This window comes from Ornithorhynchus anatinus, chromosome X5 (genome assembly GCF_004115215.2).
Source record: "Ornithorhynchus anatinus isolate Pmale09 chromosome X5, mOrnAna1.pri.v4, whole genome shotgun sequence".
In the NCBI taxonomy this organism is placed as follows: Eukaryota; Metazoa; Chordata; class Mammalia; order Monotremata; family Ornithorhynchidae; genus Ornithorhynchus; species Ornithorhynchus anatinus.
In genome coordinates, this window is record NC_041753.1 from 43,400,034 (window position 1) to 43,424,083 (window position 24,050).

General features: G+C 41.0%; 1 protein-coding gene across 1 annotated transcript in view; it reads right to left on the reverse strand.

Moving 5' to 3' along the window:
* The window catches only part of CNTLN (centlein), a 215,630-nt gene that overhangs the window by 167,786 nt on the left and 23,794 nt on the right, over window positions 1-24,050 (reverse strand). The window contains exon 4 of the mRNA XM_039910751.1: window positions 6,817-6,901. Coding sequence (XP_039766685.1) covers window positions 6,817-6,901 — 85 coding nt within the window. The remainder of the gene's footprint in view (window positions 1-6,816; window positions 6,902-24,050) is intronic.

Here is a 24,050-nt window from a genome sequence, read left to right on the forward strand (position 1 = left end):
CCCTCAGAAAACTATGGAAAATTATTTTGGCTTATAATTGCCTGATTCAAAATTTTCAGTGTTCTATAATCTCCATAAATCCATGCATATCCTTCCTAAAATATGTTACTTTTCTTAAACTTAACTGATTTTGCAATGAGAAGCCTAAATTGCACTAGGCTTGAGTGAAGGGCCAACTTTTCCTCCTCTCTCATTTCACCCCTTAGCATCTCCCAATTAGATTACAGATACGGCCTCTACATTGGCCTCTAACTCCAACCTCTTCCCTCTTCAGTCTCTACTAAGCTCCGCAGCCTGAATCATCTTCTGAAAGCATCGTTCTAGTCACTTCTCTCTCATCCTCCAAATCTACTAACAAGTACCCATTTCTTTCACCATCAAGAAAAATTCCTGAGATTTGTCACCAGATCCCTTCTTCTTTCTTCCATGCTCACCCACTACTCAAGTTGTATTTACTGAGTGCTTACTGTGTGTACAGCACTGTACAAAGCACTTGGGAAAGTACAATACAACAGATTTGGTAGACATGATCCCTGCCCACAAAGAACTTCCAGTCTATTCACCGTTCACACTCGATGCTGTGCTCAAGCCAACCTTCTTACTGTTCTTTGCTCTCACTACTTAAGTCTCTGGCCCCTGCTCAAAACCTCTCTATTTCCTGGAACTTCCTCTCCTTTTAAACAGAATGTGTTAAGCATTTACTGCGTATCAAGCACTGTATGAAATTCTGGGGGAGATCCAACTTAATCAGGTTGGACACAGTCCCTGTCCCAAATGGGGCTCACAGTCCAAGTTGGAGGGAAATCAGGTATTAAATCCTCATTTACAAATGAGGCAAATATGAGACAGAGATTTGAAGTGACTTGCCCAAAGTAACACAACAGGCAAATGGAAGTGTTGGGATTAGAACCCAGGTCCTGACTCCTAGGCCCATGATCTTTCCATTAGGCTATTCTGCTTTAAATCTGCTATACCAAAGTTCTCCCCATCTTCAGTGCCTTCTTGAAATTCCATTTTCTCCAGAAGTCACCCCCCAGTAATTTTTTTCTCCCCGAATTATATCCTTCCACTATCACTTACCTACAACCACCCATAGCACTTAACCTGCATGACAATTTATATACCCTATATTTGGAAGAACTTTCTGAAGCCACCTTCTTCCTAGCTATAATGTTGTGTAACTTCTCCCATTAGAATGCCAGCTGATGGCATTAATTATGTTTAGCAATGCTCTGCACACAAACACTCAGTACATACCTCACTATAGTATTTTACTTGAGATTTTTAACACATTAAAATATGTGGAGAAATGTTTAATTCACTACAGTATTTTACTCCATATATTTTAAATGCATTAAAATACTTAAAGATATTTCATTATGTGTAATTGAAATTGTTTTAGCACGGCAAACATTATAATTCTATTGCAAATTATTATCCAAAAAAAGAGAAAACAATTATAATATGGATAATTGAAAACTGCTGCTAGTTTGTATCTAATTAGAAATGTGTCCTCCTAAAAACAGATTAGAAAGGATGTATGTAGGTTGTAGGTTGGGTTAATAATAAAACCATCAATGATTGTGGTACTTGTTAAGCACTTATTATGTGCCAAGCACTGTACTAAGCACTGGGATAAATACAAAATGAACAAATCACACATGGGGCTCACAGACTATGTAGGAAGAAAAACAGGTATTGAATCCCCATTTTACAGATGAGGGAACAGAGGCTTAGAGAAACTAAGTGACTTGCCCAAAGTCACACAACAGACAACCATATTTATTGAGCACTTACTGTGTGCAGAGCATTTTACTAAGTACTTGGAAGAGTACAACAAATGAGTAAGTACACATGTTTCCTGCCCACAAGGAGTTTATAGTTAGCTTAGCTTGAAATAGACATTGAGAAGTTAAGTGAATTGATCAAGGTCACACAGTGGGTATGTGGTTGAGCCAGGATTGGAACCCAGGTCCTCTGACTCCCTGGCCCATGCTCTTTCCACTAGGCCACACAGGGTTCTCACCTTAGGAATCATTTTAACCAAATAGTCTTCTCATTGACAAAGCACGGGTTCTAGAGAAATCCTAATTTTCTCAAGAAAAAATTCCTCACTTCAGAAATCCATTGCAAACCAACTAAAAAAGTTTCAAATGCCACCACCCCTTTAAATGCCCAATAAAGAATGACTTTTTCTAAAACATTGAACATACTACACAATAATCAGAACAAGATCTCACAGCAATAAATGATGGTAACAGACTTGGTAACAGACTTTTTATTCATCAGGATTTATCATACTGACCACTCAATCAACTCCTTTGATTTAGGGTACATTTTAGAAACCCAACAATTGACCAACACTTGTTTTCTTTTGAACATTGTGAAACTTTGACATCTAAAAAGAAGTGCTGTTACATGTTAACATTTCCATTTGGATCTATTTCAGCCTAAATGAGACACTGAAAACTTTCTAGAATGTAAATCCTTCCGGAATGACCCGCCAGGGAAATTTATCTGCAATTTGTAAAATACGGCTAAACTCCCTCATCAAGGCTAAACAAGTAGTGCATTGTCTACTTCTTCTATGAATCAAGTCAATTCAAAAAAGGCTAATTATATTCCCAGTCATACTTCCTTTTCTATCATTTGAACCCCATTTCCTTCAGCATCATCTCCAAAACAAAGCATTCGGTTGAGACTGAAGAGAATTAGGAAATCCTCATAGAATTTGGCAGTAGCTAATATAAAGCACATGTGACTTAAGAAATAACTATGGTATTGACCTGTGGAGTTGAAATGCCATTGTAGCCTCCAATTTTACCCTGGTTGTGTCGCCATCTCTTTAAGTTCATAGGAAAAGCAAGGAAGAGAACGTCTGGAGAGTATACATTCATATTGAGGGTCAGTCACAACAATGCAACCTCCCAGCGTGCCATTGAGAGTTTTAGGAAGCCCACGTCTTTTACTCCCATGTATTCCCATATCTGAAGCATGCCCAGAATTGGGACCTCACTCATCCTGAGGAGTGGACAGTGAGTACCTTTATTTCTAAACACTGCCGACAGACTTCTTCCTAGGGATCAGGAGTAGAGAAGGCAATCTATCGCCCAACCAATTAAAGGTTACATTTGCTTAACATTATTAACAGAGTGAAGAAAGAGCATGTGTACTAAGAAGACAACAGAAACAGGCAAATTTAGTCAATGCTATTTTACTGAGTGCTTACTTTGCGCAGAGCAATGTAGTAAGCACATGGGAGAGTGTAATATAACAGAGTTGGCAGACACGTTCCCTGTGACTACTAGTTGTTGTCCACTGCCTAGTAGTAGGAGGAAGTCGAATGAAGCTTAAAAACCCAGATTAGTTCTCTCTCTTTTCAGAATCAATAATGTGTAGACCACCTGAAAACTGAGACTTGTCTTGTCTTATGCTGTCAAGAGGTCTCCGACCATAGTGATACCATGGACACATCTCTCCCAGAACACCCCACCTCCATCTGCAATCGTGCTGGTAGTGCATCCATAGACTTTTCATGGTAAAAATGAGACTAGTATCGGGATAATCATGACCTCCATTTGAATTCATGAATCTTTCTATAGCAAAATATTCTGTAAATACAAAACTCAGAATCCCTTCAGAGGAAATGATTTAAGAATGCGACATATTTAATGGTAAAGCCTGACATTACAAATATTTTTTCTCAGCCATCTGTTTTTGAAGTCTTAATATAGATCTATACAGTAAGCTGAAAATTTTCAAAGCAATCTATAATTTTTGAAATGATACAAAGTCATAAAGAGTACCTTCAGTCTCCTCAGATCAAGACTGAAAACTTGTTAGATAATTGTGTGATAAAAGAGGATGGGGATTTAATTATTGCTCATTCAATTTTAGTTTTCAACACCCATGAAAAGGGATATTTTAATTCACATCACATACACTACAGAAATGAAGTTTGCCAAATGGATATTGTATTCCATAAATCCAGGATAGATCGAGACAGTCGGTTTGTTGTATGTTACATGAATACGTATTTTTCAAAAAACATATGCATTCCAGAGAATTCTGATTAGAGATATCTATCCTACTAAAAGTTTTAAAACCACACTTTCCATTTAAATTTATTTACTTGTATATTTTAGGTTTTAAATGATCTATATGAAGGTAAAAGATAATTTCTAAACATTTTTTAAAATTTAATTTTATGATACATACACACTTACATGTCGATGCATATAGCTCTCCTTTGAGTTCAAAGGGCTCCACAAAGGATTACTGCCATTTTGAACTTTGACCTGTTTATCTGAGTTCTCCAAAATGAGTGGGTAGGCTGTCACAGTTTCTCTGTGCCTCATCCGTGGTCTGAACTACCTTAGTAGCCAGCCCAGCGACGAGGGGGAGGATTCAGCTTACAGCATCGTGAAGCTCGTGAGGGTGCTCTGGGCTGACAGAGGGGATTGGTGGGTGGAAGGAAACATGGTCTCTGCCCTGACTCCAGCAGGGACTCGGGCACTGGCATTGGCTCCACATTCAGGCTGGCCCCGGGATTTAGTCTCTGGCACACAAGGTCTCTATACTTCAAGCTGGGATCCCAGATGCAGGGGCTGGGGGCAGCCCAGCAAATGGGTGTCCCTTTCATTCATTCAATTGTATTTATTGAGTGCTTACTGTGTGCAGAGCACTGTACTAAGCGCTTGGTAAGTACAATTCTAATGCTCAGTACTGCAAGAACAAAGATGGGAAGGTGACATTCATTATCCATGTGGCTTTAACTTTGAAACCACCTGAAGGTTTACAAAGTGATTACAGTATCGACCTCTGAGGCTATGAAATGTGGATCTTACTGCAGGACGCATACTCTGATTTTCAAGCTGTTTCACTAGCATCATCGTTAATCCATATTATATGAAAACAAAGTCCTTCTGGATCTAATGATGACACTCTTAATGGTGAGATTGTTTATCAGTACTTACAGGTGTGGCTGACAAGGCCAATTCATGATCAACAATCCCTTCCACACAAGGCCACAGACCCATACCTGAAAGCAGCTATGAGACAGCAGCAACCTACAGACAGTAATTAGACATGGTTTGACGCTCAGATCAAAGGCTCTAAGAACACAGCAAAAGGAGGCAGAATAAAAAATGTCAACAGGCATTGCTGGTAGGAAATGGGTCAATCAATCAATCATATTTATTTAGTGCTTACTCTGTGCAGAGTGCTGCACTAAGATCTTGAGAGAGAATAATATAACAGAGTTGGAAGACACATAGTTATTGAGCCTTTCCCGATTAAGCCCTCTTTTCCCTGGCTCCCTCTCATTTCTGTGTCGTCTAGGCACTTACAGATGAGGTAAGTGAAGTGACTTGCCAGGATTAGAATCCAGGTCCCCTGAGTTCTAAGCCTGTGCTCTTTCCACTAGAATCAATCATATTTGCTGAGTATATAATACGACAGAGTTGGTAGACACATTCCCTGCCCACAACTAGTTTACAATCTAGAAGTTCCACAAAAGCATTTTCTCATTTTAAGTAGCATTTCTTGGGTCAGAGTAATCCACCTGGCTAACAGACAAAGGCTAGCCAACTGGAGAAACAAAGTAGTTCAAGGAGAGTTGGCAGAGGAGATGAAACAAGAGGAGAAGCAGCCCGGCCTAGTGGGAAGAGAACAGGCCAGGGTCAGAGGACCTGGGTTCTAATCCTGGCTCTGCCAATTACTTTCTGTGTGACCTTGGGAAAGTCACTTAACTTCTCTGGGCCTTATTTTGCCTGCATAGACTGTGAGCCCCATGAGGGGCAGAGACTGTGTCCAACCTAATTAATTTGTACTTATCTCAGCACTTAGAATAGTGTTTGACACATAGTAAGTGCTTAATAAATACCATAAAAAAGAGGAGGAGAAAGAGTCCCAATACCCAAACACAATGCTATTAACTGAGGTTGTGTTAGGTGTTCTGGCTTTGGGGTCACTATCTTGGATGTAAATTTTATATAATGACAGAGACTACTTGGAATCCTGCTCCCATGAGGTTCCATTCTTCAAAATACCACATATTTTCATGGAAACATGAAGATTTGTGCAGTTGGCCCAAGAAACTAGCCTAGCCTTGGTCACACTGCACTAGTATGCTGTTACTGAATCTGTAGTGCTCTGAGACTTTTTTTAATGGTATTTGTTAAGCGCTTACTATGTTCCAGGCATTGTGCTAAGCGCTGGAGTCGATACATGCTAATCAGGTTGGACACAGTCCATGTCCCACATGGAGGTCACAATCTTAATCAGTCAGTCATTCATTCAATCATATTAATTGAGCGCTTACTGTGTGCAGAGCACTGTACTAAGCACTTAGAAAGTACAATTTGGCAACAGATAGAGACAATCCCTACCCAACAATGGGCTCACTGTCTAGAAGGGGGAGACAGACAACAAAACAACTCCATGTTACAGTTGGGGTAACTGAGGCACGGAGAAGTTAAGACTTGAAAAAGGTAAGTACTTTTAGTTCTCATACACAAACTAATCAAAGAAAACGTGAAGTACTTGTTAATGTGAAAAGAAGAAAACAGCTAATAAAGAAAGCCTAGAAGAAAGTCAGAATGCCGCACAATTGCTAAATTACAGGTTTGGCTATAACATTAGTATAGGCTTAACCTGTAGTCAATTCAGAAGCCAAATAAATTCCACCCAGGTGAGCTAATGTATTAAATACCATTTTGAACATGATCTCAATATATTTAAATCTTAGCATAAATAATGTCATGCTAATTAACAACAACTATGGCCAACCGTAGAAGCTGTCACCACAATACCAACCTGCTCCAACTCTTGAATTCTCACATCTTTGACTTGTAAAATTTCTAGGACTTTTCTGTCCTTGATTTCGGCTTTGTTTTTTTCTCTAGAAACAAAAAAAAAAAGGACAGTTTATTAGTCGCAATTTGCAGCTAATTATTTACATTTTTCCTGAATGTCATTTTAAGGCACAGAAATTAAATTATCTAAGGCTGACAACCCTTGCAGAATTAATCAGGGAGCATATGGCAAGTGACAGCAAATTACAACTGAAGACAGCTAAGACAACTTCATTCTAGTTGAGTTACTAGGTTTTGGTACCTGATAGAGAAAAACCATAATCATTTTCAGCTGTTCTATCAAAAAATATCAAGTTCCACCTAAGCACACATCTTAAGTAAGAAGAAGTGTAAAGATCCCATGAAGTGATGGGGAAGAAGGAAAGGTGAAGAAAGACCAGCGAGAGCCAATGCAGGAGAAGTTGGAGAAGAGGACTGATGGAAGATTGAGCTTTTCACTAGACCCACTGCAGTGTCCACAAAAAAAGTGGGCATGGAGAACCACGTCCCTACCTAGCAACCCTGAAACTCTTGCCCATGTACCTCCAGGCTGCCTTTCTCCCAAAATCTTAATCCAGTGTTTGGGGGAAGTAGTAGACTGTAAGCTCACTGTGGGCAGGGAATGTGTCTGTTTACTGTTGCACTGTACTCTCCCAAACGCTTAGTACAGTCTCTGCACATAGTAAGCACTCATTAAATACAATTGAATGATTGCATGAATGACAACAGCTGACTGGTCAAAAACTCAAAAATCATATTTATTGAGGCCTTACTGTGTGTGGAAAACTGTATTAAGTGGTTGGGAGAGTACAATATAACAGAGTTGGGAGACATGTTCCCTGCCCACAAGGAGTTTACAGTCTAATCTAGTGTCTCCAGTCTAGTGTCTGTCAAGACAGACACTTTCAATAACTAACCAATATCCAAGCAATACATTAGATGTATTTTTTAAGCATCATATAATGTGCAATTGATTGAAAATACAAAAAGTTTCCACTTCATTTATGCAACCCCTAAAGGCAAGGAGCACAGTGACTTGCTGAAATCGGCAGCAGGTACGAGGGATTTGAGTTCCTGGAGCTCATTTTCATATTGAAGCCACTAGAGCATACGTAACCCATTGTGAAAAGTAGTACATTTGTTTAACTAACAACTGGCTATCCATATCAACCTAGGACAATATATTTGGGAAGGGAGACCAGAAATTATTGTTCATCTTTTTATAAATAGCTGAGTTGCAGGATTTAAAATAGACCAATATGGACGCATGGCCTATCACTATATTTCTAACCAAAATGTCTGGTAAGTTTCCAATATAAAAGGAGAAAATTTCAATAGAAAAATCAAGAACAAATGGCACATAAGAAGACAAAAAACAAGGAGAACATGGTAACCAGCTTTAGAATTCAATATATGATGAAAAACAGAATTTGCCTGCTATAGGCCTAACCCCAATATTTTGATTGGAAGCTCACTGTGTGTAGCACTTTTCCAAGCTCTTATGCACTGCATTCATTCCAACCCTCAAATGACTACTCTTGTCTGAACACTATCACCACTAAAAGAACTATTTCCTAGATATGCCTATCACTGAAATTTACTCTTTTAGCCATTCTAGAACACCTACTGCTTGGAGCTCAGCCAATAGTTCACAGGAAAACAATTAATTTTACAACCTCCAAAATGGATCACTGCACCCTTGATTTCAACTAAATCAGCTACACTTCATTTACAATGAGTTACCTCTTTGGTCATTCATATGGTAACTTGAGATGCTGCTAGGGTGTTTATAGATGACGTAAAGGTGAGCACCCGGTATTTCTTCAATAGGAACTCTGCAACCTGGGAAATCTAAGCCTTAGAAATGGTAATTGCTCATTTTTGTTATCTCCCTTTCCCTCTCCAGTCCTAAACTCAAAATTATTATTCAGAGTTCTGAGCTTATTCTAAATTCTCATCTTGATGTTTATGCTTAAGAAGCTGGAAGACTGGGGACAGGGAATGTGTTACTATTGTACTGTACTCTCCAAAGCCCTCAGTACAGTGCTCTGCACACAGTAAGCTCTCATATACGACTAAATGAATGGAAAGGCCCATAGTGTAGCTTTAGAGAAACCAGGTATAGTTAATTGCCTAAATAGTATCACCTTAGTCAATCGATCGATCAATGGTATTTACCGAGTGCTTACTGTGTGCAGAGCACTGTACTAAGCACTTGGGAGACTACCAAGTTGGTAGACACATTCCCTGCCTGACACCAAGTAAGCCCTTAACAAAATACCTTAATGATTATTATTTTTATTCGCCCACATAGACCAAACAAAATCAGCCAATTATTTATGACATGTTCCAGCCCCTCAAAGAGCTTCAAATGAATGGGAAAGACAGGACATAAATGGAAGAAACCTCTGAGAGATAAATAAGAACACAAACACCAACACCAACACCAGAATAGATGTGCAAGTAGAAGGTGCCCAGACAATTAGCTGGAGGACATCAGAGAGATGGAGGGAGGAGGTGGATTTTGGGGGCTGACTGTATGTAGGAAATGTGCCTTTTGCATTCGTAGTACTTTTCCAAGCTCTTTTGCATTGCACTCAGTAGGCAATTACTACAAATACAATTGCTACTAAGGGAGATGGGTATGCATTACGAAAAGGAAACACGAAGTAAAGGAATGAAAATGTCAGTATGCCGTAGGTCCTCACATTGTGATATTTTAATATTCCACCATCAACTCCTCAAAGAATCCCATTACGCTAACAAATGAGATGTTTCTCAAAGCCTAAATCATGGAATATAGATGAGGCACATGTTCTAATGGTAGGCGGCAGACAGAAAAGATCCACAGTTGCACATAAAATCAAATCATGAACTGTGTGCAATCTTAAATAGCATAGACAGACCTATACACATCACCAAAGAACCACAGAAGAATATGTGAGCCCTTGAGGGTTACATCGAATCCGTGAGAGCAAATAAATTCTCCAAGGGCATGGGAGTTAATAGAGAACAGAAGTACACCCAGAACAGAGACTTAAAAGAGTCCCACAGCTAAGGGATGAGAGGCAGAGGAGGAGCCTGCTAAAGAGACTGAGAAGGAGTGGCCAGAGAGTTAAGAGGAGAGCCAGAAGAGGACAATGCCAGTGAGATTAGATAGTTTTTCCATGAGAAGGGGGCCGTCCACAGCAAAGGCAGCTGAGAGGTTGAGTATTAGGATGGATTAGAGGCCGCTGGATTTGGAAATAAGGAAGTCACTGTGACCCTGCAGTGGAATGGGTGGAAATCAGATTGCAGGGGATCAAGGAAAGAACTGGAGAAGAGGAAGAGGCAGTGGGTGTAACCAACTCGCTCGAGGAGCAAGAATGAGCAATAACTGGAGGGCACAGTGGGGTCAAGGGAGATTTTATCCAGGATAAGGGATACATGGGCATAGGTCCAGAAATGCAAACATCAGCATCAAGGCATACCCAACTCAAGACATATGAGATGAATGGTTGACAGCAAACATTTGCCCTTTGGTGAGTTGAAATGGAGAAATGGTACACGGAGAACAGAAGCAACATTTTACACACATAATGAAGCAAAATATTAAATGACACGACAAAGCCGTGAATATCTGGGGGACACCTATTTTTTATGCTTCTTCAATTATTTGACTGCTCTGGCTGTAAACATTTTTATGTGACTCCACCACTAGGGTGTGTAAACTCCTTATGGTCAGGGATTGTGTTACTTCTGTATTGGCAGTGACTGTATCTAGCAGGCCATCACTAAATCCCAATATTGCTGTTTCAAGATCATCATGACGCAGAAGGAGAAAAATCAAAATCATGCCAGGCACTGTAGGTAGCAAAAAAGCAGTGACGGGCAATTTTTCTGTGCACCAGATATGGAAGGGAATTTCGACCATACGTAAGTCTGAGTGGCCTCACTTGCATGTACTAGTCAAATCTCACCTTGTGTAGATCTGTCTTCACATTCCGGGAGCAACAACTGCCTGGTCTCCCAATTTTTAGCATCTGCATTACTTCCAGGGGTCCACCTGTGTACTAAGCTTAGGCCATTGTTCTCCTGCCATTATTCTGGGTGGGTTACCCCATGTTCACTCACCTGGGGCCATTTTATAGGAAATGAGGTGTGGGTATTTATGTGAGTAAAGTGAGTTTTCCACAGAAAAACATATGCTACTTTTACGGTCAGAAAGGGTATAGAACAGACATGCCAACTCATTTACGGGAAGGACTACATATGCACTATATATTCATTCATGAGCTGCGCTTCTAAAAGGTGCAAAATACTCATAAATTTTTTGAACAGCAATCTAACATACTACCGTTCATTAGAACAAAAGGAAAGGAAATTTCAGGAGAGAACCACATTATTTTCTTTCCAAAATAGTTTTAATAATGAGGGTTTCAATGGGGAAAGGGGTGGGGAAAATCTAAGAATAGGGCAATGGGAGAAGATGGAAAAGAGGCAGACAAAGAGAGACAGAAAGGTGGAGACCACTGAAGGGCAGAGAGACAACGTCAAAGACGGAGCCACAATGGGTCACGATGAAGCAGAAGAGACAAATGACAGGCAGAAAAAAAAAAGAGACACCCACTCAAAGATGACTCCCCCTCTGAGAATGAAGGCAGCAGGAGAGAGACGGCGAGGAGAGTACCACTCTGACATGTTGCCGAGCAGACTGGATCCCGCGGGTCTGTGTCGTGGGTGCAATTTGCAAAAAATATGTTGTATTGGCTTATGAATTTGTCTGGGTGTCCTATCAATCCTACCCTATTCTTAGTAGAAGGGTTTAAACTACGACCCAACATTGTGCTGCCTCCTCCTGTAATTCGTATCAAACAATCTGTCACCTGCTAGAGGCACACCTGCCAGATGCCTCCACAGTGGTGGCAGTGATTCTCCATGTCCAGCTGGGATAGCCCCAGCTGCAACAGCCCAGACCAAGGTATCCCCTGCCCCCGCAGCATGGGTGAGCTCCACATTATTAATAATAATAATAATAATGTTGGTATTTGTTAAGCGCTTACTATGTGCCGAGCACTGTTCTAAGCACTGGGGTAGACACAGGGGAATCAGGTTGTCCCACGTGGGGCTCACAGTCTTAATCCCCATTTTACAGATGAGGTAACTGAGGCACCGAGAAGTTAAGTGACTTGCCCAAAGTCACACAGCTGACAAGTGGCCGAGCCGGGATTTGAACCCATGACCTCTGACTCCAAAGCCCGTGCTCTTTCCACTGAGCCATGCTGCTTCTCATTAATTAACCCACACACGCTTCAGTTATGGAGGAAACTGCACATGTATGTATCCCCAGTGGACAGTCCGCATGCCTGCCGTCGGCTTGGGTTCCTTCCACCCGAGTTTCACAGAAAGTCCCGCCTACCTCTTCCCTGGTGACACCCCAAGCTCAGAAGATCAGGTGACCTAGTGATTCCGAGTACAGAGCTGATTGATCGGTAGCCATTAAAAACCACTTGTTTATCATATCTTTTTGAAGGATCTGGTGTCACTGATGTTTTGTAACGCCCAAGTGTGCCAACCCATGGTGGAACCGATCCTGAATACTGGAAGGACTGTTGGAGTAAATGTCACAGCTATTCCTTCGCTGGGCCTAATGGTAAATAGGAGCTTGATGTCCAGTGACCTCTGGGGCCTCCGGAAAGCCTACCAATCTGTTGACTGATTGACTGACAGAACCTTGGCAATCCTAGAGAGTGGCAACAGCTACTGTCAATACCTTTGGCACTACCCTCTCCACTAAACAAGTCCCTCGCTCCTCTGTCCCTCAGCCTATATTTTACCACCAATCTGCAGCCCTGGATCACCTCTACAGTAGGCTTCCTCCACTCTCGCAGATGAGCTATGGAATGCTGCTGGTGGAAATCCAGACATCAGGCCAACCTCGTCCATCTCAAACATCCTCACCTGTTATAATTGTCCCTTTCCTCCACCCAGCAACACTATTTCACCCTTATCAACTCCCATGCCTACTGCCTGTGCCAGCTCTTTGAGACTTTTAACTTCCTCCTCAAACCCCCTGTACCACTCTCTATTCCCAACTATTGCCCCTGATGACCATGCCACCTATTTCATCAATAAAACTGAACCATGAACCACAATCTCCCTAAAATCTCTGTTCTCCTCTCCAGCTCCATCCTCCTCTGGCCATTGTTCCCAGCCGTATCTCAAGAGATCTCCCACCTCCCCTTAAAAACCTATCCCTTCACCTGCACCTCTGACGCCATCCCTTCACACCTTAGTAGAACACTGCCATCTTCAACCACTTACTCCTCAATGGCTCCTTCTCCACTGCTTATAAAAATGCCCATGCCCAACCTAAAAAAAAAATCCTCCCAACTTTACAACATCCTGCAATTATCACTCTATCTTCCACCTACCACTCCTTTCCAAACTCCTTGAGCCACTTATTTACATCTGCTGCCTCAACTTCCTCTCCTCTAATTCTCTCCTTGACCCCCTCTATGCCCCCTCTATTCCACAGAAACTGACTTAAGATCATCAATAACCTTCATGACAAATCTAATGGCCTCTACTCCATCTTAATCTTCCTTGATCTCTCGTCTGCTTTCGATGCTGAAGACCACCCCCTTCTCTTGGAAACGTTTTCCAACCTTGACAATGTACTTCTCCTGGTTCTCCTCCTATCTCTCTGGCCCATTCTCCACAGTCTCTTTTTCTGTCTCCTCCTCTGCCTCCCACCCCCTGTGGGAGTCCCTCAAGACTCAGTTCTGGGTCCCCTTCTATTCTCAATCTACCTGTACTCCCTTGGAGAATTCATTCAAATCTATACAGATGATTACCAGCCCCAACCTCTCTCCTCCATCTCACATTTCCTCCTGACTCCAGGGTATTTCTACTTGGTTGTCCTATGAACACCTCAAATTCAACACATCCAAAAGAGGGTTCTTCATCTTCCCACCCACTCTCCTTCCCCCAACTTTCCCATCACTGTAGACAACCCCACCATCTTCCCTGTCTCACGAGCCCATAAACTTGTCATTATTCTCAACTCATCTCTCTCACCCAAGCCAGATATTATGTCTGTCAGGAAATCCTGTGGGCTCTACTTTCACAACATCTCTAGAATCTGCCTCTTCTCCATTCAAACTTCTACCATGCTGATCTAAGCACTTATTAGATCACACATCAGCGGCTTCTCTCCCCTCTCCTGTCCATACTTTTGTTGCCAGGACCTTTTTTCCAAAAATCACTCAGTTCATGTCTCCCCAGTCCCCCAAAACTCCAATGGTTGCCCACCGATCTTCACATCAAACAGAAGAAGCTCCTTATCATCACCTTTAAGGCACTCAATCAGCTTCCCCACGCCTACTTTAACTCGCTGATCCCCTACTACAACCCATCCCTCATACTTCACTTTACCAACCTACTCACTGTACCTCAATTTTGCCTGTCTTGCCACTGGATCCCTTGCCCATGTCCTATATCCAAGTAGAGATGTCCGGGGGTAGGGGGCTGTGGGGGGAAGAGAAGGGGGTTAGAAGGAATCATGAGATTGATGAAGAGAGATATAAAAGATAGGGAGACAGATTTGGGTGTACTGGGAGACAAACACACAGTAAGTGCTCAATAAATACAATTGAATGAAAAAGGTTCATGCGACAATGATTTCCCTCATGAAGCAACAGTATCCATACTATTCTAGACTCTGTACAAGTCTTCCCCTACTAATGTCTCAGTTAATTACTCACTTTGGGCCCCCTAGACTTTTACCCTACTTGTCTCAGGTCCCTGGAGACATGTCCTAACCCCTCTAGGTCCTCTGGGTTCGAGGTCTATTGTAGAAGCCCAAGAGACTACTAATCCTAAACTCCCTTTAGATATCTGGAGCTAACCACCATTCTTTGCATTGAGGGCCATTCCTGTCCCCTCCACAAATCCAGACTAAAGGTCAGAGTTCCAAAATCCAGATCCCAGATGAAGGCAGAAAAGATTAGCTGACCTTACCCCTCCCACCAGCTCCTTCTTACAGAGTGAATTCTGAGGACCCAGCAAATAACCCCATTCGCTCCAGGATCCCCATGGCCAGCACCCAATCTCTTCTCCAGCTCCTTCCTGGTTCTATAGAAACGGGGTTCAGGACTACTGAGTGATGAACACATGATCGGGGTGGCTCTCCTTTGCAAGCCTGGACTAATTTACGTTAGGAACAGGTGAAGATCTCCATTGCCTCTTCCCTGCCCAAGAGGAAGCTTCTGAGAACTAAATGCAAGACTATGCTGTAGTGGTTCAACAGACGAGAGCTTGGCAGTTCAGACACCCTTCCCCTTGCCCAAGCCCAGAAAGGGGAGGGGCAGCACAACAGCACTGGTCATTGTGCCCACAGCAACAGCCACTATCCTCATCCTGCCCTGGTCTCACCATTCCTCTGGCTGGGAGGGCTGAGGGGCAGTGCCACACAGGACCCAAGCCCAGCAGGAGAACTGGTGCTAAAGACAGTGGCTGGCCCAGAGCTGGGGGAAACGTGCTCACTCTAGCCGCACTTACTTTCAGAGGCGGCCTGCGTTGCTGAAGAGGGAAGCACCGTGCGTTTTACTAGTTGGAACTGACTTCCCTGCAGTGATTGGACCTGGCAGGGATAGGGCTTATGAATCCCGGAGTAAGTCAAAAATTAGTACATGATCAGCTCCAGCTTGCACATGTTATGGATGTCCGCAACCCAGGCATGCCTGTACTGTTGATTATTCCAAGATGGCATTTAAATACATCAATCCACATTGTGAAGTGACATTTTGGCATTTACCCTAGAGTAAAAACCCATCAAAACCCCCAAATGTGCAGTCCAGCCCCACTCAGAGTAAGCCTCAGGCCTGTGGTTGTCCCAATCAGCCCATGTTGGAGTGAACTGGAAAGGACCCAACACCACTTCCGGAGAGCTTTCCTGCACACGCGGTCTGGAGGGACGTTGCCTGGTAACCGCAGCCGCTCCAAGAATTCCACTTCTGATTCAAGAAAGTTTCTACACCCAGTTGTGCTACAACATGTTTTCATTACAAGTTTTGGCTATAACACTGTTATAGAATTAGGAAATGCTTGTCTGACAATGCCGGCTTGGTTACAGGGCCCTGACATGTCAAAAGAAATGGCTCACGTGCATGGCAACAGACACCGTAAGAATGACAGTACATGTCTTTCATATTTCAGGGTTTTGCAAGAATGTGACCCTCACATTTTAGGATAACTGGGTGGAATTCCAGGACCGAATGGAGATTCTAATGAGCTCAGAGCTCAGGGAAGTACCAGCTTGATCTGTATACCAGGGATGTACCTGACTCTACATTGTAGAGTCCCTCTCTGCCCTAAATCCTCTGGACTTTCAATCAATCGGTCAGTCAATCAGTGGTATTCACTGAATGCTTACTATGTGCAGAGCACTGTACTAAGCACTTGGGAGGGTACAGTACAGCAGAATTAGCAGGCATGTTCCCTGTCCATCATGAGCTTACAGTCTAGAGAGGCAGACAGAAATATAAAAAATAACTTATAATACATAATTGAAAGATAGGTATATATGTGCTGTGGGGTTGGGGGTGGGGTGAATATCAAATGCCCGAAGTCCACAGATCCAAGTGCACAGATGACGCAGAAGGGAGAGCGAGCTGGTGCAAGCTCATTGTGGGCAGGCAACATGTCTATCAGCTCTGTTGTATTGTACTCTCCAAAGTGCTTAGTTCAGTGCTCTGTACACAATAAGCACTTAAATATGATTGATTGACCAATGGAGGAAAAGAGGGCTTAATCAGGGAAGGCCTCTTTCAAGACTCGATCAGACATGGAGCAAGCACCTTAGAGTTGTGGGTACCCTGGAGCCATCCTGAGATGTGGGGATCTGGGGCTAAGGGGCACTGATTTATTTATTATATTGGGCTTTGTCCTCAAGATATAGCTCTCGCTCACTGTTTCTGGCACTGTGCATCTCCACACTGGCAAGGATCGTCTCTCCTATGTCTACTGTGCTCTCCGAAGAATTTAGTATAGTGCTCTTCATGATGTAGGTTCAAACACTACTAACTGATCGACAAGACTACTGACACATTACTGAACCATTTGACAACTCTTGAGGAGTGTCCAGCTACTATGGTTTTCAAAAAAAAAGCACTTAGTACAGTGCTCTGTACACAGTAAATGCTCAATATATACCATTGATTGATGGTTCTTTCCAAATTAAATCAACTGTGAACAGAATCATTTTCCTGGAGAGTCCCAGAAACACCTCCTTTAATGCTTTGAGAAGGTGAATAACACTGCTCCTGAGTGAAACCTCTGACCAAATCAAGTAGACAAGATAATGCTGTGTTAACCTTCTGCATGCCTTGTAGGGAAGGAATCAAAATGGAACACTCTGGCAGCTGTGTGCAAATGCTGTTGGAGAGACAGGGGTGGACTAGACAAAGCTGTCCTTAATGTACTTCACCAAACAATGTTGGGTCCTAGACAAATGGTTAAATGAAAAAACTCAAGTTAAATGTAGCAAATTAGTCAAACAGCCAAAGAGTACATTTATGCAAAACCTTGTGTCTTAAATCAGATTATTTTGGAATGTGATCAAAAAATTTGCCTTAATTAGTTAACTCACTAAATTTTAAAATTATCAGACTTTATTTCTGCATAAGAATACAATTAAAATCAAAGTTGCATAACAAATCAAAATCTACATGGATAAAAGCAGTAGCTCCTCCTGCTGGCATGTGTTGATTTCCAAAAATCTTCATTACAGCAATGCTCCCAAGAGATATTAGCCCTACAGTATACTACAAGACTACAGTTATTCCTGTCTCGTCAAATGCCTTAAGGGTTGGGATGGACAAGCCTGAAGTAAAAATGGTTACTCAAGTTTAAAAGGGCACACAAAAAACGCTTTGGTCAATTCAATTAACACATCTTCTATGCATTTACGAGACATAAAAAGTACATCAAAAAAAAAAAATCAGGCACTGTCAAGAAGTTGATGATGATCAATGACTGAGACAAACTCCTGTTTAGCTAATTAGAACCACTGATGTGCAATAATGATGTGAGCTAAGAATATTTGCAGACTTCTTTAGGATGAAAAATGGAGTGAAGAGAGGCTGTCAATTTGTACAAGTTTTCAGCTCCAATCACTTTTCCCAAAGGTACTCGCCATTTTAAACATTTAACGATGCTGTATTTAGCCACAAGGTTTACCACACTGAATTTTTGCCATCTTCCAAAAGCCAAAAAACTGAAAAATTATTCTAAATCATTGACAAATTCTTATTGTGTTATGGACCATGCTATATATTATACAACATGACAGGATCATATTTCCTGGGTTTGGGCCCATTTTAAATGAGTTGTCAAAAATGAAATATTAGAGACTATAAGGAAAAATTTAACTATGAATGAGGTGATGATACCTAGCCTGCATTAGAAAATAGAAAGATTATCAAAAAGTAAAGTTCAGTGGAGCTGGTAATTTTTTTTAATAGCAAAGAAATAGCAGAGCATTCACAAAAAGAGAAAATATATGAAGAGAAATATTGCTTAGCTTCATTCAAAAGATCTTCCTTAAAAGAAAAAGATATATTCAGTTCAACTTTTTGAGTAAGTTATTGCTAGTTTTCAATTAAAAGTAAAACTAGTATTTCCTCAACCAACACCAAATTTCCTGTGGATATTAAAATTCTAAAACAAGGTTACCAAAATGAAAGTGGGGGAGATGATACTGCGACACTATTGACCCTATATTTCACTTATGATTTTCTCACTGTTTTACTATTCTGCACATGCACAAAATGAATGACATTAACAGCAACTTGACCGGCATCCATTCTATACAGTAATGAAAACAACATTGGAAAAATAACAATTTTTACATGTATTAAGAAGCAGCGTGGCCTAGTGAAAAGAGCACAGGCCTAGGAGTCAGAGGACCTGGGTATTAATCCCACCTCTGCCACCTGCCTGCTTTGTGACCTTGGGTAAATTCCTTAACTTCTCTGTGCCTCAGTTTCCTCAACTGTAAAAATGAGGATGCAATTCAATGAGTCCCATGTCTGGACAGGGACTGTAACCATCCTGATTACCTCGTATCTACCCCAGCTCTTAAAACAGTGCTTGACACATAGTAAGCGCTTAACTTAACAAATACCAGTTAAAAAAAGTCTACCTGAACACTTTGAAATCTTATCTATACTCTGGCTAAAATAAAATTCTCATTTTCCCAAGGGTCACTTCACTGTGGTAATATAACCTAAATTATATAGATAACCCAAAAGAAATTTTAAAAATTAATATTCAAGTCTCTCCAAGTATGCCTGTTTTGTCTTGCTTGTAGAATATCATTTAAAATCTGACATTTAATAGCCATCCCAGAATTTGTAACTGATACATAGTCCACATTTTGTTTTGGTTTTAATGAACAGTGAACTAAATTTTTAGTAATTTAGACGGAAAAAGCAGTTGAAACCTTCAAAAAGAAGACTAGATTATTTCTCCAATAAAGTTATATAGGACTCTTGGACAGGGTGTTAATCAGCCCTGAATCATCTACCTCAGTAAACTAACTGAATATCCCTGAAACTCTAAAAAAGGAGGGAAATGGCCATTTGATTTTCCCTAGTTTTTCCACAGTCCAGAAATCACAAAATAGTTTCTTTATAAAACTGATATCTGTTAAACAGTCTATCATATTTCTTTAACTGCATGGTGTTGAAAAATATTTTCAACTGATTTTTTTTTCTTTTTACAGTTATATATTGTCTTCATTCAATTAGTGATTTTTCTATAGTACTTTCACTGTAACTATATATAAAGGGAGACTATACTACACTCAACATATGAAAAAAATGCAAAGAAGTTGGGAAAAATTAGATAGCATATTTGTTTTTAATCATTTTGGAAATATTTTTCATTTAAGCAACACAAGTCTCTGATTGCGTTCAAAAAATATCAGCACTTCAGAACAGACTGTTTTAACATCTGCACATCACCAGGGTTGCCCCCAAGGATTTTTAAATGATGCCTGCCTGTGCTGAATAAAGTGCTAACTTGCACCTTGCATTTCAAACTGTGTCCTGAGCAGCCATCCAGTTGGTACAATACCAGCTGAATTCCCATAGGCCCTTGTTCACTCAAGCTTGACTACAATTATCATGTCAATATTTTGTGCTCCGGTATGCAGATATGCACACATGCAAGCTGCATAATACTTTCTTCTCCATGGAATGTTGACTTATGTTTAGGGCTCTGAGAATTTTTAATGAAACCAGATATTAAACTTTCATCAACTCGAGACAATCGCAATTATTTGACCTTAAATGGAAAGGTTATTCCTCCTATGTATTTTTTTTACACTATCCAGGTTGTCGTCCTTTACATGTGAGCCAGAGAAAAACAGCCATTGAATACACCTAGACAATTCTTTAAAAACAATGATGCATGAAAAGGTTACCTAGTTATCTCTCCTAGATGCACATAACAACATGGGCAATTTAAAGTTCTTAATCACTGCTGTCAAATACTTACTGAACTCTGTTCTCCCTCAAGGTTTGCCAGTGAAAACGAATAGCACTAACTAAACATCCTCCTGGGAGCAAAGGAAAAACGGCCTGACTTACCCCATTTTGTGCTATTTTCTCCTTTGATCAGGTTCACATCCTGGCCGCCTGGAAGGTTGTTAAGAATAATAATAATGGTATTTGTTAAGCACTTCCTATGTGCCAAACACTCTACTAAGCATTGGGAGAGATATAAGATCATCAGGTCCCGCAAAGGGTTCACATTACTAGGGAGAACAGGGATTGAATTCCCAGTTTGCAGATGAGGGAACTGAGACCCAGAGAAGTCAAGTGACTTGCCCAAGGTCACAAAGCAGCCAGGTGGCAGAGCCAGGATTAGAACCCAGGTCCTCTGACTCCCAAGCCCATGCTCTTTCCACTAGGCCATGCTGCTTCTCAAAAAGAAGAGCTTTTCCCCTCCACAGAGCCACACAGCAGCACTGCTACTAGACAGTAGAATTATCACAGCTACACATCCCTGGGCTCCATCATGCCCTACCATTTTCCACACTGAGCTGACCCAACACATCCAGGCAAGTGGGCAATTACATAAGGGCACCAAATTCCATGCACCAGGAAGCTTTTGCCTTGGCCAAAGAATGGATAAAGATACCCTTTCATACCTTCAAGACCATCCATCCTCTATGCCAAAAGAATTGGGCTCGTTGAGCACACACATTGTGCTGGGCACAGTAGAAAACACACATAACACTGTGTCTTTGGGCACACATATCTCATACACTGCTCAGACTTCAAGCCCCATGTGGGACAGGGACTGTGTCCGATATCTTGTATCTACCCCAGGGCTCGGCACATAGTAAGTGCTTAACAAATACTAGAATGATGATGTCAACAGAATATGAAATCTTGATTTAGAGCAGGAATCCAGCCGCTCCTGCAGACTGCCAGATTATGGTACCAACATGGAATCGAGGTCCATGACAAATGGAAAGTAGATCTTCCATATGGCTATGAGACTGGGACCTACCACAGACATGACATCTGGCAGAAGAACTATTCCGTAAAGCATTGCCAAGGTTAAAGGGTGGGGTTGCCAATTTTTTAAATGCTTTGCAAAATAATTTAGCTGGTCTTATTCTAGGAGACTACAGTAAAGCTAGATGGCCCTCAAGCGCTTAGTACAGTACCTGGCACATAATAAGCACTTAAATACAAGTCATTATTAAATGAATTGACAATATAGAAAATGAGACAAACAAGAGAAAATGAGCAACTAGGGACAAAAATCCAAGAATAAAAAATACATTGAAAAATGTTTCCATAATGTATAAATTTAATTGTTCATGGTTGTTTTGAAGGGCAAAGATTTGGCGGGTGTGTGTGTCAGGGGCGGGGGAGGATGTAGTCACTTCATTTTCAAAATCAGACCAGGGTTCAGAGAATAGCTATGCATAACTTCTGAAAAACTGCAAAACTCTGTTTAGACCGGTCTGCTAGCAAGTAAGATTTTGATCAAAGATACAATGGAACAGCATGGACATGGAAATCAACATTAAAACCACAAACTCAGAAATAAATCACCCATGCTAATTGTGAACTCCTTGAGGGCAGCAATCATGTCTCCCAACTCTATTATCCTGTACTCTCCCAAGCACTTAGTGTAGTGCTCTGCACACAGTATGTCCTCAATAAATACCACTAATTCAAATCAATCAATTCCCTCCTGTGTATTCTCTTCCAACACTTAGTACAGTGCTTGGCACAAAGTTACTGCTTAAGAAGTACTGTTACTACTACTGCTAGTGTTTTTTTTTACAGTTGAAATATGATTGATCATATTTCAAACTGAATCATTATAAATGAAGTATCCCATCAGTCAGTGGTATCTCTTGAGTGTGTAATTTGTGCAGAGCACCATATTAAGTGCTTGGGAAACTAGAAAACAGTAATCTAGCAGAGAAGACAGATATCAGTATGAATAAACAAATTACGGCCATGGACATAAGTGCTGTGGAGCTGAAGGTGGGGTGAATACCAAGTACCCAAAGGGTATAGATTCAACTGCATAGGTGAGGCAGAAGGGCGAGGAAGTTGGGGAAAGGACAGATTAATTTGGAGAGGTCTCTTGGAGATGTGACTTGATAAGGCTTTGAAGGTCGGGAGAGCGTTGGTCTGGCATATATGAATGGGGAAGGAGTTCCAGACTAGGGAGAGGATATGGGAAAGGGATCGACGGTGAGATAGACGAGATCAGGGCAAAGTGTGCAGGCTGAGAGGTAGTAGGAGATCAGTGACGTAAGGTAGGAGGGGGCAAGATGATTGAGTGCTTTAAAACCTATGGTAAGAAGTTTCTGTTTGATGCGGAGGTTGATGGGCATCGTCCTTCCTTAGTTTCCTTTCAATTTTTCTTAAATGACTATTATTCACTTGATGACCAATCTTCGAACATTCGGATCGTCACTACTAAAATTTTTAATATTGAGTATTACTTGGCGTGAAATTGATGGCAAGCAGATAATTAGCTGGAAAATTTCCTTCTCGTGTTTGATTAGATCTAGAATATATTTCACAGTGCTTACCTAATGTCTACGGTGTGCGACCAATCACTCAATGGAACTGAGAACGTACAATGTGTGGAGCACTGTACTAAGTGCTTGGTAGAGTATAGTATAATAGAGTTGTTAAAAACGTTCCCAGCCCTCGATGAGCTTACAGTCTAGAGGTGGAGACAGATGTTAATCAGTTGAACAATAAAGGAATATAAACAAATAAGTAGCATTTGCAACTATCTGCTAAGATGAAGTATTAAATAATGAAATTGTCTGACTTTCATGCAAAACATTTTTGTGAGACAAGAGTAGAGGAACAAGAGGATATAAAAAAGTCAACTGAAGAAAAATGTCAATCTCTGAGCAAGCAGACCAAGATAATCTATATTCTTGTTCTAGCCCTTTGACCATGCGTAAAACAAAACTTACAAAATCCTAATAGCATCAACAGCACTTTGGAGGGGAAAAAAATGATGATGCTTGGAATATTTTCACCCAGTAGGTAACCAGTTAATTTTTTTTTTTTACTTTCTTTAACTTCAGGCTCCCACATTAATGTCCCACAAGAAAAAGTATCACTGGAGAGAAAACATCTGAGGTCTTCAGGACCAAAATATGCACAGATTTGTATAACTGCATATTACAATCATATATTTGGAAGTATAGAGACAGTACATGGCACCGACAGCAGAATATTTTATTTGATTTATATTCATTAGAGAAACTACCATTATCTGTCCAACTGATGCTTTCGGTTGCTATCATCAGGTCTGAGCAAAATATTACAAAGGAAAATTATTTGGAAGTCATAGAGATGCATCTGAGAGTACAGTTGCAATCTTTACATTAAATCCATGTCGAAAAAGCCCTCTCCCAGGAAACACCAAAATATCCGGCACTATTTGTCATTAATATGAAGCCTATCTTCTCATACCTATTAGGATGTAAGTTTCTAGATGGAGTCAGTGCATAGTATGGTGTACAATACACAGTGTGGCAATCGATAAATATTAATCAACAACAGATTGCAGGCCTCTGAGGCGAAGTGTAAACAAATCCCCTGAATCGAGGAAACCAAAATTACTCATTACCATATGTTCTGAATGGTTCCT